This window comes from Achroia grisella, unplaced genomic scaffold (assembly GCF_030625045.1).
Source record: "Achroia grisella isolate CSIRO2021 unplaced genomic scaffold, CSIRO_AGI_Agris_v1 utg779, whole genome shotgun sequence".
Classification (NCBI taxonomy): Eukaryota; Metazoa; Arthropoda; class Insecta; order Lepidoptera; family Pyralidae; genus Achroia; species Achroia grisella.
This window is the reverse complement of record NW_026713019.1, coordinates 835,253-852,598: the sequence shown is the minus strand read 5'-3', so window position 1 is coordinate 852,598 and position 17,346 is coordinate 835,253. Positions and strand designations below refer to the sequence as shown.

The window sequence follows — 17,346 nt, the reverse complement described above, 5'->3', positions numbered from 1 at the left end:
TATAGTTTTCAAGATCATTCAAAATTCAAAATAGTAGACTACAGATTATGAAGATAGATGCGATACATTCGAGGCCGCGGCACAAGAAGTTCAACGCATATTTTGAATTTCATGTAAAGAGATCGCATGTCAGGAGTGTCGTAAACTTTAAAATGAAAAGTAATATCGTATAATTAGTACTTAGTAGTTGCATATTATGAAAAGTGAGTGCCGATTGTCAACTAATCAGTTTGAGGAACATTTAAATGTATACCTAAGATGTATTAAAAAAAAATCTCAAATTAGTAATTGAGTAACTCCTAAAATTATAGTAAATAGTTTTTTTTATATAAAGATATATAGAAAATTCTACTTCTACTTCATCAAGGATTTTTGAAGAATTTTCTACAAAAAGCCTAATTTAAAACCCTAATAAAAATCAAATACCGAATATTTGAAAACTCTCGCAATCTGTTGGTATTGCTAGCTAGTCAATTAACTATTCTACTTTTTTACTCATAATAATCACGTAACAATATCAATTCAAGTTTATTAAACAGAAACTTTTACAAATTATAGAAATGAAGATATTAAATAATGCATAACATGGGTGTCAAATTAGGACAATTCTTAACAAACGTCGCGTGAAATATAATAAATTAACAAGACCGACCGACTTTTTCTCTGCCACGCATTGTAAGTTGTACGTGCCTGTGTTTTTACGATCGTTATGATTGACGACGCACCCACCGCTGTCTACTCTAGCGCGTAATGATGGCCGTTTCTAGGAGACGAATTATGGACACGTCGTATGGAATATAAGCACGTAGGTTGAACGCTGCATGTTCTCGGGTGCAAGATTTCATCTGTCCCCTACTGAGTTTGACAGTAGGTAGCCCGCTCGGATCGGGTTACTTGTGGTCTAGCTTCTGATGTGTCTCAAATGTGTTTATTGGTAACTTTAGAAGCATGCGCATTTGGCATAGTAATCTTTACAAGTATAGGGGTATTAAGGGACGGTTACTATTTTAAGTGAGCAAAACAATAGATGTGTTTGCTATTCTAATTCGCACCGGAAATGGAAAATGTTTATATGCAATATTATGTGATTTCATATCTGGTACATAATTAAGAGTTCTTATTAATGTATGCACACAGTTCTGCTAAATATGCACGATTTATTTCGAAAAATTTTTGGAAAAAATGCGAGTTGTCTCATTCGCTCACATTACAATTTGTTAGCAAGAGGCATCTGCTCCGTGAGAATAATTCCCAAGTTCCACGTAACATGGGTTAAACGCTTGTATCGGCAGATACCGATCTAACCCGAGCTGCTCGTTGGCGCCATAAAAACAAAACATCTTCAACACGACCACTTTCTTCCCTAAATTATTCGAGGAATTTACGATGATTCCCCCGACAAAAATGTTATAATCTAATGAGAAATTATCATCAGAACCCGTGTGCCAGCAAAAAATAAATAGTATCTACGCTTCTTATGCATGATATGGGGTCGCATATTTTTTCAAATGCCTTAATTCGAATGATTGGCTTCGGGTTTGTCTTTTTCTAGAGTTGTCGATTGTTTTAGGATACGGCGGAGCAAAAAGGCGCAGGAGCCGGCAATGACTCCGCGATTCAGTCAGTCGCGCTACTCGGAACTCATTGGGGAATTGAAGGAAATCTCTCACTATAATGTATACATTGCTGGGCGTAGCGTGAATATTGTTAAGTCAGCTTGTTTGATAACAGCAATGGAATACGCTTTGTCCACAATCCTGTGACAAATTATACACAGTGTGGAGCATTCCCTGGAGATATTGCGATATGATCGTGACGGCGACCATCCGGCGCGTGCTTCGGATTCCCAGCGACCGAACCCATTGGCTTTTTTATTCGGAATTACCCATTACAAGAAATGACGTTACGCTTTTTAACCATCGAAAATTCTACAATTTCATCTAGGCCGTCATTACATTGAACGTTTTCTATTAATGTTAAGTTGTACAAACAATGTTATTTTATAGATTGGTACTTAGTTTTAAGTTGCTGTTTATGGCTGCGCTACTACTTGATGACCAAGATCACAATTGCTTACAAACCCTATAATTTTATAAGGAATCAAAATTTTTCGATAGAAACTTATTAAATCTGTTCTGATTTTGTTCATGATTAAAGAAAACTGTAAGCTACATTTACTTTATATTTCATTATCTTTGTAATAATTACATTTAAGAAGTTCAATTTTAAATTATATTTTACATTTGAATTTTATTATTGATTATAAGTACCTTCTTTAATAAAATTTTAACATTTAGTGGTTTTGCCATTTGATAAATGAATAGGTAGACAACATACAGAGTATCTATATGTTTTCAAAAGTTCTGTCAAAAATGAACAGGCCCTAGAGAACTGAAAGAAATGACATTCTTCTATCAGATAGTGCTGCCTCAGCGCTGAGTAACATGAAATTCTGATGTCAAGCATTCCCGACACAGTGAAGGGTGACGAGTGGAGTCGATATGGCCTATAGACCGGCTGGAAGACAGCGCGCTGTCATAATCTGATTATTAGTACTGCGTGCGCTGGGCGGGGCGCGCGGCGGGCGGCCGGCGGCGCTGCAGGAGGTCGGCGCCCGCGCATCTTCTGCTCGCACGCGCCTCTTCACTCATCCGACAGAGAGGGACGCCAAGATGCCCACGCAGCACGCAGGCGACAAACGACCCGTGGTAAAACAAAAGGAATGTTGCCGGCGACGCTTTGAGGCGCCGGCGCCGCTCCCCGCGCCCTAATCACCCATTTTAATTACGACACAGATCGAATCAATTAATCGGTATTTCTGTTAAAACAAGCGCCGGGACGAGCATACGGCTCGTTTGTGTGATATGAATTCATAGAGTCAAGATTTGACATGCGATTATGAATTTATCTCATTAAAAATCATAGACAGCGATAAATTAACATTCACTGAACGCAATTTGAATCGTGGATGAGATAAAGACGCAGTTATCATTTCAATGGACTGAATGGTAGAGCTTGCGCGAGTCTGTACTACGGGAATGGTCGTTTTTAATTATAACTTATGATTTTTTCAAGCGAATTTGGGCGCGCCCTTCCCTTCGGATAACATGAGAATAAATAACGAGTTTTTGTGTGGTGTGTTTGTTTTTAAAATGGCGGGAGGTCCGCGCGACGACACGCGAGCGATGTGCGCTGGCGCGCCTCGCCCATTTGTCATATTTCGGTTTTGAGAAAAAATAAATAACCTACTCTACTCTAACCAGTGTTTGTTTGTTGTAAGATTATTGAGGGTTAAGTATTATCTATGGATATGGACTTGAACAGATGGAGTATGTCACAGTTTTAAGATTTTTTTTTGTCGTTACAATGGGGACACAAAACCAAATAAACACAAATTACTGCGGAAAGAAATTGAATTTACTAAATAAGGACCTAATGTGTATTATTAAATAATACCTTAATATACTTCTTAAATTAGATATGTCTACCGTATATCCGGACTTGAAGGTAAGTTTGTAAGGTAAGCTTATCGTAACTGCTCTACGAGTATCCTGTTTACCAGTTAATGACAATTAATCTGAAATACATAATCTCTGGACTTAGATTTGTTAAAACTATACCTATTTAGTTACATTTTAAATGTAAAAAATTTAGAGAAAACATAAAGACTATACATATGTATATGCGATGCATAGGCACCTAGGTGCTATATTCCAGTCAATTTACAAGTGTGCACAGGTGAGAAAATTGTGAAGGCTGTTGCCACAAATCCTCGACTAACACATAAAGCAAGCGCATGGCTGCCGAGTGCGGCAGGTGTTAACTCCGACGATGCTCCCCGCTCAGGCCTGCTTGCACAAACGAACCGCCCAAATCCATTTGTTTGCACTTTCCATTTAGGTACGCACCAAACTCAGCCCCACTACGCGAACATTTTGGATAAAGAACTTACAGCAATTACTTTTAACTGCCTGTCCAAACATATCTTAAAAGCATTGCGTTACATCTCCAATTTGTGATATATGGCGTGTATTTTGAGGACTGGACATAATGTTTCGAACAACTCAATTACAGCAAGCACGCACATCGACTAGTATTCAATACGAGAAATAAATGAAATATTTTTGACCCATTTCGGCGGGCATGGCGCCAGGGCCTACGCGGCGCCGGCGCGCCCCCGGCCTCTCTCACACGGCATCATTAATACAAAACAAACAAAAGTGACCTCTAGACGGGCGCAGCCAACTAACGAGATTCACCAACCGCTGGATAAAGCGGTAAATTATTGGAATGTTAACCGGACGGCCGCGCGGTGGTCTGCGAAGCGCGCCGGCGGCCGCGCCAAAAAAAGCGTGTAGGAGATGACAGAAGCACATACGAACCAAACTAGCTAATTATGCTCCGAGCAAAAAGCCAATCCTGGAACTGTACGTTGGCGTACAAATGTACCGCACCAGTTATTCGAATTCGAATACAGGGGTACTGATTTTTTTACGTGTAACTTTAACAAGTGAGTGAACGCCGAATGTCGACTCGAAACGGCTCCCGAGAGCTAATTACACAGCATTAATTACTGAATAATGTCGTCCAACGTGATATTTATTGATGGAACTTTCTTCGGTACGTGCGTGCGACGAGTCGTCATCTGCTAATGACGAGATGAATAGGTTGGCTCATAATTATGTATCAGGGCCCAGGCCAGGCGTGGTGGGCCGCCGTGCTCGGCTCGGCCGTAGCGCGCACGCAGGAAGGGCGGAGGCGCCGAGATCGCGACGACTGTGTAATTTCTTCACTGCTCGCTACACATTATCGATCAAGAAAAAAAATAATTGAAGGGGTTTCGTCGTAAAGCAAACAAGCTTATAATAAGGTGTAATTTGTGCTCGGCCATTTAGAGAAATGCACAAATTGCCGTCCTGGCAGCTGTTTGTTTTGTCTATGACGGAGGTCCGGCCGGCACCCAAATTATCCGTTAACAAGCCCCGCGTCAGATTCGGCAGCCCTAATGGGTTTTCGTTAAGTTTTTGTTATAATTTATGAGCAGAACATGGTATGTCTTCATAAATTCGTCTGGAATTGCGACAGCTGCAACCTTTAATTTACTGTACCACTCAGAAAATAAGTGTATAAACTTAGTTTTATAAATTTATTAAACATAAGATATAAATGTTTGTTCATAGAGAAAGAAGTTTCCAGTTCTGTATCACTGTAGATTGAATAGATTTAACACTCTGTCTTTTGGCTATTGTTCAATACAAACAATTATTAAATAGGTATTGTATATACTCCGTTATTAGTCTTACTGAACTCACAATCCCTTCTTAACAATGTCCAAAAGACTGTGAATACCATATCTAAATACGTTGCGTATTTTAGTAGAAGTTGTAAGGAAACAAAAAACGTAACAGGGATTTTATTTCATACTAGCTGTGGGCACAGTTTTCTCATTATTATTATTACTAACACTCTATTATTGTTCTAAATACAGTATAATCAGAATAATAAAAGAATACTGTTAAATTAACGTAAACGTTAAACAAAAGTAATAAAACATTCACTAATAAGTTACAAGATTACATCAGTGAAAACTCGCAGTCTAAATGATTAGCATGTATGTACATTGTACATATACATATATGTAGCATTCAAATACAGACAAATATAGAAAAATACTAATCATTTTTTTATTTCAGTAATATATCTAGAAAGTATACAAAATATCCTACTCTTTTATAATTTTATGTCAGTTGAACCCGTAACTTTGTGCCCCTAAAAGATTTTTGTTTGTAAACCCATTGAAATAGGTAATCTCTAAATTATAAGTGAATATTAACAGACAGATCAGAACAGAGAGACAAACGCATAGACTAAATTCTGTCAATTATTGTTTTCAAAATCCGTTAGTAATAATTTGTTCTTCTCAAATAGCAGCATTTTTATCAGTATATCATGCGTTAATCTAATTATATAGAGACAACCTACCTACTTAATAAAGTGTTATATCGTTTCAAACATTGATAATATTCCGTCAAGCTTGGCTAAACATAACCCTAACTACTTAGCAGAACTGGTATTTTTTTTCTTAAAGCTGTTAGTGGTTTTTTTCGCACCCATTTTAAAACAATTAACAGAGCGCATAAAATTATAATTTAGTTATCATTTTATATATCTGTGGTTGTTAACAGCATGAAATTATTACTTTAAAAGCATACATATTTGAAATTTACCACCATTAAAATATATGTAATATTATTTTCTTCATATTTTAAGTGTATTTTATATTAGTTACATTATAGTAACGGTCATTTAAAATATAATGTAAGCACTATCAAATTTTAATCTATATTTTTTTAATTTAAACGTATAAAAATTGCATTTTTACCGTTTACCATCAGAAGTAACTTATATTGGTTTTTCACCTCATTGATATGGTATAAAAAACAAAAACGTACATTAAGAATAATGAGAAATATTGTTATTACTATAATTGAGTGTGATACTACTTACCGTCCACCTTTGGTGATGATCATCTCGGTACCAATGTCGTGGAACCGTCTCCACAGATCTCCATTGAGTAGCCGCGCCTCGCACGCCGGCGGCTCTGCGTCCGCGCCCACGCGGTGTTCTGAACAAAAAGCATATATGAACTATAGTTAATGTGTCTTAACACGAATAATTTAATGGTAAATAAAAGTAACATATAAATATACTTTTCATCATGCTGTATTTACCTTTCCAAGTTTAGTGCAACCTAGTTGGTATCTCGAGAGAGGTTGATACCCTGTTAACTACTTATATTAATAATATGTACCACTAAAGTAAACACTAAGTTTTAAAACTAACGTAATATTTATTCATAAACAAATAAATACTTTGAATTAATTTGTTGCCAAAAGAGCGTAATTATATTGTCATGAATTAACAGATTCTTATTATTATGTATTATATTATCATTAAGTAACTGTAATCTGTGGAAATAACAATAATAAAAATCATTGACTGAAGTTATACCAAATAATTACCGAAGTACGTATTTACGGGGGACTCCCAATACACAACATAAAGAAATAATAATGGAGAATTACATTATAATATTTATGTATGTTGGGTAACAAAAAGGACTGCATTTCATTTAATAAAAATATGTGTCTCTTTAAATTGTAATTGTCCCCGTGCAAAATCAGGCCAGTTCGCCGATATTGTATATAAATTAACATATTTATGTAAATATAAATATTGTATATCATAATCTAACTTAGGATTACTTATTTATAGAAGACACTTCCAGGTAGGAAGTCTCTTATACCAATATGACTGGCATATGGAAGTCATATTTTTTATCAATATTCCTACCAACTAGATCAGCTACTTTAAACTAGTTCATTTGAGTAAGACTTGCAAGAAACGGGTACATTTGTTAAGTTTAATTTTTTAAATTGTTTCAGCCATCATGTATTGATATTATAACAATGAGACAAGATCTACCGATTAAAACTTAGTATACGTATAGGTATATATAGTGCAGCATAGTCAGTTAAGATAGTTGAATAAAATATTAAAAACTAATCGACTTATCGTCTTTAAGATTGGTATTAAATTTGACAGTTGATGATTTTCGGTGACATGTAAACGAGACACATACTACGTCTTGTTTCCGCCGACGTATAAATATTGGTATTTTATGGTTTCCTATGATTTTATTGATTCTGGCTGTCTTATACGAAGCGAACGATCAAAAGAGCCGGTGCAATTTATTCATATTCAAACTTTAACATAAATCTTTGCATTTAACGTTAATGTTGAGATAACGGAATACCAATGCGATCAGAAATGGCCATTCGCTTCTAAAGTTTGCGCTGATATTTGAAATAATTTCAACTTAGGTAGATTTATTTTATTAAAAATATTAGCACCTTTTTGTGTAACTTCATTAGCTAATGATTATTTTGGATACCTAATAATAATGAAGCCAAGATAAAAGGTGCTTGTGTTATGGGCACCAGAAAACTGATACAAATACTTTTTTTTATAAATATATGAAATCATGAACAACATATCTTTACATAGTAAAAAATTAAGTCGCTTTGGGAAGCGACAGACAGGGGTGTCTGTTCGATTTTATTGCAGTTTTTTTAGCACTAGATAGAGTGGTTCAAGAGAAAGTTTTATATGTATAATACATTTATACTCGTGAGAAACCGAGATGGGCAGCTATATTATATTATTCATTTCATTCATTCATTCTTTAAGAGCGACGCTCTTGTCGTTGGAGCTCTTACCACTTTCTACGATCTTCCATTATACTCTTTAAATCTTGATACGTTACGACTCCAAGACTTCTGTCTTTAATTTGCTCCTTAATCTTCCTCTCCCACTGTTTCCTTCTATCTTTTCCTCAATAATAGTTTTCATATATTCTTCGTACCATCTCAAGTGCCCTAACATTATATTATGTTTTATTGTGTAATATGATTAAGTTCCGTACTACTATACCTGCATACTTAATCAAATAGGTAAGACGTATAGACTAAATATACTGAAATAAAATATAATGGTATTACATAATATAAAACAGTAACATATTTTAATATATAATATTTGTATAAAAGTAGTAACAAAACACTATCTACGCATAAAGTTTTTAATTCTCTACACAATTATCAAGGCAATTATGGTTTAAGTTTCTCTATTTACTATGATATGATAATGGTTAATCCAATTACCTATTAAGTAACAAAGATAACTAAATATTACAATCTACTCAAAGCCATAACCTAATGACCAACTGTATTGTCTTTAAATGGATCGATCATAATTAGAAGAGACAGATAAATACATTTTATGTTAACAATTAAGTACTGGCGTCGAAAAGTGTAATCAATACCTTCTACAATAGTTATGTTAACTATCTATTAATTATTTGTCACCCGATTACAATATGGGTACTTTAAAAATTGTTAAAGAATTATAAAAATTAAAAATAATGTTAATGTCATTGGTTGGTCAACCGCCGAGAATTCCGTTTATATAGGTACTACTTTTTATTTTTAAGTTTATATTTTTTAGAATAGTTTTTTAATTTGTTGATTATTATCTATTTTTTATATCCCTACGAGGTGATACGTTAAATTATTGTTTTTTTATTTTATGGATAGACGTTTTATTTTATTTTTTATGATGAGGATCATTAAAATATACATGCAATCTTACATTTTTACCTTCTACCAACAACCCCTATTTTTTAAATAGCGAAATATTGCTATTTTAAAAATAAATTAATAAATTTATATGACAAAATAACGTTCGGCGGGTCAGCTAGTATTTTTACATAGTTCATTGTTTTGCGTTGGTTTACAGCTGCGTGTGCATTCTATAAACAATTACGTGTTAACATCATATAGATACCTATGCAGTAAATTCGTTATAGATATATATAATTCTTCTGTAGTTGTGTTTATCACCTATCTCCTTATAAACCAATTCTGACTAACTTTTGTATGTATAATTACATGGAATGGTTTGAAAATACAATTGCACCGGGTAGGTAGAACTACTTTACCGAGCTGTATGACATCTAGTCCGGGTCCACTTGTACTTATATATAATTTAATTTAGACCAGAGAAAGACTTTTTACAAATTTGTCTGCGATAAGAGATAGATCATCTAATATTTGCCGATAGATACCTGCATTTCAAACTATGTCGTGATTTAAATGATGCGATATATCTACTTGTTAATAAGTTATTTGTAACTATAAATAATTAATATTTACAGTTACAAATAACTTGGTTCCTAAGAATGGTAACGCATGAGAGGTATAGTGGTTTAATGGTTGGCCAAGATTATTATTCTATTTTGTCATATCTACTGGTCATGTTAAATATATACAAATGACAGTTAAATATTTTCTTCGCTGTGGTGCTTGTTATTTCATAAAAGAAATAGTACCTAAGTTACTTAGGTGCTATATATTATATGAAACAACTATTATAAACAACAATGTGCATATAGTGTGGTCATACGAAAATCAGAAAATTGAAAAAGCAAGTGGCACAGATATGTAGGACAGACTACAGTAATTCATAATAATAATGTGCCATTATATCACCATATCTTAATATAGAGGGTCCTAAATGTTATCATTTTATTCTTAATGAAGATAATTTCCCTGACGATTCACATAGTGCCATCTGCCATCCATCACCATCACAGAACAGTTAGAAATACATAAATACATTTCTTTGTAGAAATATATGTAATACACTTAGTAAACACCCGTACAAATAGTCATACTCATGAATACAGATATTTGTACCATGCGAGGAATCTAAACCGCGATTATCAGAATCTAAACTGGCGCCGACAAGATAAGAGGAGCAGAGAGGTTAAAGGTTAAAATATTTATATTAAAGTAGACATATGTAGTTGTAGCGCTGTTTATGGTAGAACTATTGACGGTCCACCAGATTTGAAGAGGCACCAATCAAAATGTTCACGTCATATTAATTGTAATAGAGATATAAAAATAGTTCCTGGATCTCTTTGTATTTTAATATCCTTTTTTTGGTCACATATTTTTAAACACCGACTAAAAAGAGCTCAAAGCTCATAAACAATTGTACCGATTTTGATGCGGTTCTTTTTGTTTGAAAGCTGCGTTGAGTAAGATTCCTATTATCTATAACTTATTAAGATTAAAGATTTATTTAGGTATTATTATACCAATTCAATCAGGCGAGACTGTACCTTATATTTAGAACCGTACTTTCTAAATATAATAACTCACTCATTATGAATATTTCAAATAAAGTAGCAATATTTTGACTAATATAATTGCTCACATAACTATATTTTTTTATTATCAGATGTAACTTTACTTATTTATTTCAAATAACAATACATTTTTTTATCAATCAGTCACGTATACCTAGAAAAGACATCAACGCGCTTATGATGTCTTAAGTAAACGATTAATTTGTTACCAATTATATTATTTTAATTTATTTAGATAGTTAGGTATGTACCTACATATGTATTAATATTAAGTTAAATTACTTATGTAGATAATATAAAACGTTTATTCGGATACCTTTTTATCTAAATATGTAATTTAACGCACGCAATTAGGTATGCATAATAAAAGCAGTGTGAAAGGAATGTCAAGTATTAAATGATTTAGAGGAGTCGTCGATTAGTCAGATGACAGTAACTTTAAGTTAAATTTTATGGGTACCATATATACTTGTAAATAAGGAACAAGGGAAGATACCTAATAATTTTCTATATCTCTAATAACAAAGCATGAAAAATTACTAATACATACTGTAAATATATATAGAATATATTTTAAAGGAACATTGATAATTTCCAATTGGTATTAGGAACTTTCTTTTTTTATTACATTTTTACCAAATTAATTTAATAGTAATAATAATAATATGTAATAACGTCGACTTACGCAATCCGCTTAGGGACGCTGCATGCAACATCTGCTGTCTCAGCAAATACTCCCCAAAGTGAGCCTGATCCATCATCATTTTGTCAATTCAACGAACAGTCACACAAAACAAATACAAAAACCACAGTCAATGTCACTTCACAATAACATTTTCCTTACAAGTCCTAAAGAGAACTACATTAAACAAAAGCACATCAAACGAAACGGTATATACACTCGTACAAAAAGTTCATAATTAAAAACAAAGCGAACGAAGGCAAGATATGACGTGAATACTACACGACAGCTGCGTTTGCACTGAATCTACTTTGCAGTTCGGGCGGCGCGTGCGCATGTCCACGCCCCTCGCGTTCTATTGGTCGCCGCTTCACTAATGGCGGCCAGTAGTGAAGCCTGCGCAACAAAGCGCGCTTTCCCAAAACTTTCCGCCCGCCCTCGCCTTTGACAGATGATCGGATTTTGTTACGATTGACATTCGAATTCTTGCGTAGGCGCAGGTATCGATGTTGCCCATTGTTTTTATGGATGGAACATCGTCTACTTATTAGCATGAATACTAAAGCTACAGGTGGGTTGATATGTCATATTATTATAATATCACCTTCGCTATATTTCATGTTCTATTGAGAACACGAGTGCGAACATGGTACGATATCTAATTAATTATAATACTATCAATGAGGTAGAAAAATGTGTAGCGTCTATTAAAATTAATATAAATAAAGACGGATTGCAAGGTAGGTATTTAAAACCCGGCTACATCTGACGTACTCTTCGATGATGGTAAATACTTAAAAAAGAGTTATAACAGTCAGTTTCCCGTTTTAATGGGTAAGGAAAATATATGGAACTTTGTATATATAGGTCCTACATGTAGGTCCCTAATATTAATAACCCTGAACAATTCATACAATAGCGCCTAGTCTTAAGCTAAGCAGAGCTTGTATTACAGTAGTACACAACTGATAGAAATTGTTGGGGTTGGAACATACCGTTCGGTAATAATATGTTCATCTGCAGAAGAATTGTATTGCCTTAATAATTTTAAGTATTTGACATTAAAATTATATATTAAATAACAAATTAATATATCGTATATACTCGTAACAGAAATATTTATTTTTGTAAGTATATATATAATAATATATATATATAGAAAAAACCCAAACAATCATACTCATGAATACAAATGTTTGTACCGTGCCCAGAATCGAAGCCGCGACCGTCGAAAGTAAGGGAGGTGGACTAAACCGCTAGGCCACCAAAGCCGTCATACGGATAGGTAATTCTACTTAGCTAATGAAGTATCTTTAAAAAATATATATATAGCAGATATGCACAGTGACTCCATCCTAGTTGGGAGGTTGTGTGTGATCTGACTGGTACCTGTATATGTAAAACGATATTTCTTTTAATACCTAATATTATTTGTTATGAAAAAATAACATGAGTTGACATAGATCGCCATAATTTATACACTTATAGTCTGGCCATCACTAAGTAGCTTTGCGCCTATGATGATTAGTATGAAGTACCTAAGTACAGTCCTAGAGAATAAAGAGTTTCATCTTTGTACATGTATCTATATGAATTTGATGTAAGTAGGTATTATGTAACACACTCACATTAATTGTAACCATAAAAAAATACGTCACATTTTATGGAAATAAAGTATCTTAATAAAAATATAATTATTGAAATTTAAACTCTAAAGTACTTTTGGCGAAGGTTTATATTAAGTATTCACGGATGGTAACCGCAACCATTGATACGAAGTAGTATTTATATCATTTTAGGTGGTGTCTTTCATGTATCGGTTCTTCGGATTGCGAAGTTCCGTACCTACCCAAGCTTTATAGTTAAGTAAATATAACATAATTATCTCACTCTTTAAACCAGAAAAAAGATTACTGAACCTGAAACAGATAGGGAATAAGCATAAAGGCACAAGTGTTTCTTTTGTAAAATTAGTAGATACACCGTATAGACGACATCTTTCTATTGTATTCCATACACTGCATTCAGAGTGTTAGATACTTGATTTTCTTTATGTAGGTTTTAGTTTAAGAAGATTTAGGTAACGGTTAGTTTTACATGTTAGGTACCTACTGATCATATTGAATTGTGCTATGCAAGTTAATAACCTTCGCCAATAGCATTGTTAGTTTACCTACATATCTGTAATAACAAAGAAGCTAGTGGGGCACCTGATCAATGAAATGGTATAAATGGATGAAAATAATAATAACAGTCTAGGTATTCACACTGCGCTCTGTAGTTCAAACTTATCAGAGCTTGTACTGTGGGTACTAGATCACCGATAGAAATACTTAAATACATTTTTTATTTGTAAATAAACAACACTATAATAATAAGACAATTCACACAGCGCTACCTAGTCCCATGCTAAGCAGAGCTTGTTATGGGTACTGATATATATTTTTTTATAAATACATAGGTAGGTACATAATATTCATAGTAAATCATAGTTTTGAATACAGTTGTAATAGTTTTGAATATTTGAGTTTACTTTGTGCGAGGAATCAAACCTGCGACCATAGGTAATAAAGCAGTGTGCTAAAAAGCTAGACCATCGAGCCCAAAGTGTTGCTGAGAAAATGCGACAATAGTGAAAACAATAATAATAATCTCTGGGCAATTTACACAGCGCCATCTTGATCCAAGTTAAGCTAGCTAAAGCTTGTGTTATGGGCACTAGATAACTAATACAAATGCATAGATATATTGTTTTCGTAAATACATACATATTATTCAAAGAAAACACCCGATACAAACAATCATACTCATGAATACAAATGTTTGAACCGTGCGAGGAATCGAACCCGCGACTATTGTAAGTAAGGCGGTGTGCTACACCACTAGACCACTGAGGCCGTCAAAATAGCTCAAAATTGTCAAAATTGCCCGCCCTGAGAACTATAAGGTTCATGCCTTTGTAAACGGCTAAGTCATATCTCACTGGAACACAGATTACAAAGAAAACTGCTTGGTGGAAGATAAGGTGAGACAGAGGCACTCACACAGACGACTTTGTAAGTACCTACATGCTCTATTTCGGTTATGATTTAGTAGCATTCTACAGATTGCACTCCCAGTGCCGGATTAAGGCAGTTCGGGGCATGCACCAAATTATTTCAAAATGCTGATACTTAAGTGCGGCGATTTTAGTTACATCGCTTGGTAAAACCGTTGCCTATAGTAACGATGATGAGAAAATAACCTTCTCATTCAGGACCAAGTCACCTGCTTTTAATATACCTAGGTACTCTTGTAAATATAACTTCAACTGGTTTCAAATCTTCACCGCCCTTTATCTGCCGCTGTCAATAACATTATGAACACATTGCAAACAATTTTCATCATCAAGTTCATTCATATGCCCAATTAAACTTAGACTTTGAATAAACTAAAAAATATTTTGTGATTTCTTAATGTTAATACGGCGCTGTGCTCTCGGGTTATCATTGGTATTCTTATCAGTAAGTAGGTACTAGCCTACGGTCAATCCGTCGCAACATTGCAATGGCATTTGCGTTAGACACGTCACTCCGTCTGACACTCGACTTCTGGCTACAAACACCACGTTATCAGGTTATCACTGCTCGCACTATCTCTGCGATTGTCTCGGCATTCGCTTACTCATTACTATATAAACTAATCACCGGATATTACTATAAAGCTTGCTTAATGACATACAGAACTATTTATTACATACATTTACATTTATATAGGTAGGTATGCATGACTACATATTATTGTATTTATGTATTTTCTTTTTTTGCCAATAGTAATTTATTAAAATTATCTTTATTTGATAATATAACTTCAACAGTAATCTTACGTCTTACGAATATTATACCTAAACGCGAAAGTTTGTAAGTAAGTGCTATGTGCACAGGTATGTACTAATATATTTTATATAATAAATTAATAAATTTGCATGAATGAATATAGCCCTAAATTTGGTTATTCTTAATTATATATTTTTTACGGCTGCAACGAAGGAATACCATGTTTATTATTTGTAACAACTAAAAACAAAGAAATTATCCAAAATTCCAGAACATTTTATAATAACAGAAGAGAAACCTTAATTTTTATTACAAAGATAGGTTACCTACAACCCGTATGATGCCAAAAGTATGGTATTTTTTATGAATATTGAAAGGTGCACTTGTTTAGGTAAACTGGCTAGAGATACGTTAGCTTATAGATAATTCCTAAGATATAGGCTATCATACGTAACATATATAGTTAGTCCTAACTACAGCTACCTATACCTACCTAGGTAAATATATAATAATAATAATAATATTCTTGGAATTGGATTCTTGAAGCTAAGCTTGTGTTATGGGTATTACTGATGTAAATACATAGATATTTCTTTTTTAAAATACATACATAATAGGTATATATAGAAAACACCCAGACCGACACAAACAATCATACTCATGAATATAAATATTTGTGCCGTACGAAGAAGCGAACCCGCGACCATCGAAAGTAAAGCGGTGTGCAAAACCACTAGACCACCGAAGCTATACATTGATTGACCACCGATCAATCTGCATATTTTACGATCGTGAAATCGTGCCCATAGATTGAACGATCCTAATAAATAATAGAGTACCGATAGGTTAAATGGGTGTGGCTGAATGGACTAGCTACGATGTTCGTGGGAGGTATTCGTCGCATCTTTTGAAGTAAACTAGTTCTGGACCTACATAAAATGATGCCGCAATACATAATGATACCTAATGTATTTTTTACAACATTACTTTATAGAGAATATTCAAAATTGATTAATAAATCATTTTATACTTATTTCATTGCCATTATGTCATAATTTCATTTTCCCAGATTTTTTATTAAATGGTGGGTAAATTTATACAGTATCTAAGCAGATTTGGGAAACTCATAGTTTGTATAGTATTGTTTCTTATTTAATTTCTATATAGATATAATCCTTTCATCAATCACCTGTAAACCTACTTCAAGAAATATCTAGATGTACCTATATGTTGTGTTTTCTCGACTTGTGTTTTCATTTCTACTTCAATTTCCTGCCGCTGCTAGTACAGAGGTACATTATTATACAATATCTACCTAATAAATATTAATAGATAATTTGATTTTAACTTAGTTTTGCATGTAGTTAAAGTAGGTAAAGATATAAGAAGATGTAAGCGATAGTCAATGACCAAAATATTACCATAATTTAGTTCGGAAATAGTACATAAGTATATCCAGTTAATAGTAGATATACCTATTTAGTGGAAAGGGTTGTTGGTAATGAAAACTGTACCATTGCTAATAATGTACCAGATCGGGCTAAATGTGTTTCCACCTAGAAACCGTGTTCATTCCGATACACCCCACATAAAGTAAGTACATTTTTTACTTTATGTGAGGTGTATCGGAATGAACACGGTTACACAGACGACTTTTTACCAAATGTAATTATTCATCTGTCTTATCTAGCCACCATATAGCTTTCTTTGTACCTAAGCTATGTTTCGGTTGTGTGAGATTAGGCAATGAATTGACAGGAGAAAAGGTATCTTTGTACTCTGAGTTATATTATAGGTAGGTCACGGGCGTTACAATATATTGTGATGTCCGGAGTGCACAGTGCATATAGGTATCTATGTATGTAGGCGATAGTTACCAGTTACCGTCAGATGGTCTCTGTGACACTTAAAACTGCATTTGTTAGTGATTTTTAATATTAGAATATCGTGCCTACTAAAATTATAGGATAGAGGAATGAAATTGCTCATTACAATGAACTTTAACAACAATGACTTTCTAACAATATTGTCTATCTATGCATAGAGTTGTGACTCATTATGAGAAATTCAAACAG

At 33.9% G+C, this 17,346-nt stretch overlaps 1 protein-coding gene across 1 annotated transcript in view; it reads right to left on the bottom strand.

Annotated features, from left to right (window-relative positions):
• Window positions 1–11,739, bottom strand: part of LOC131850779 (T-box transcription factor TBX6) — a 35,175-nt gene extending 23,436 nt beyond the window's left edge. Inside the window, exons 1-2 of the mRNA XM_059201140.1 lie at window positions 11,460–11,739; window positions 6,508–6,625 (exon numbers count right to left, since the gene is read on the bottom strand). Of these exons, the coding sequence (XP_059057123.1) occupies window positions 6,508–6,625; window positions 11,460–11,538 (197 nt within the window). The 5' untranslated portion in view covers window positions 11,539–11,739. The remainder of the gene's footprint in view (window positions 1–6,507; window positions 6,626–11,459) is intronic.
• Between the last annotated feature and the right edge of the window lie 5,607 nt (window positions 11,740–17,346).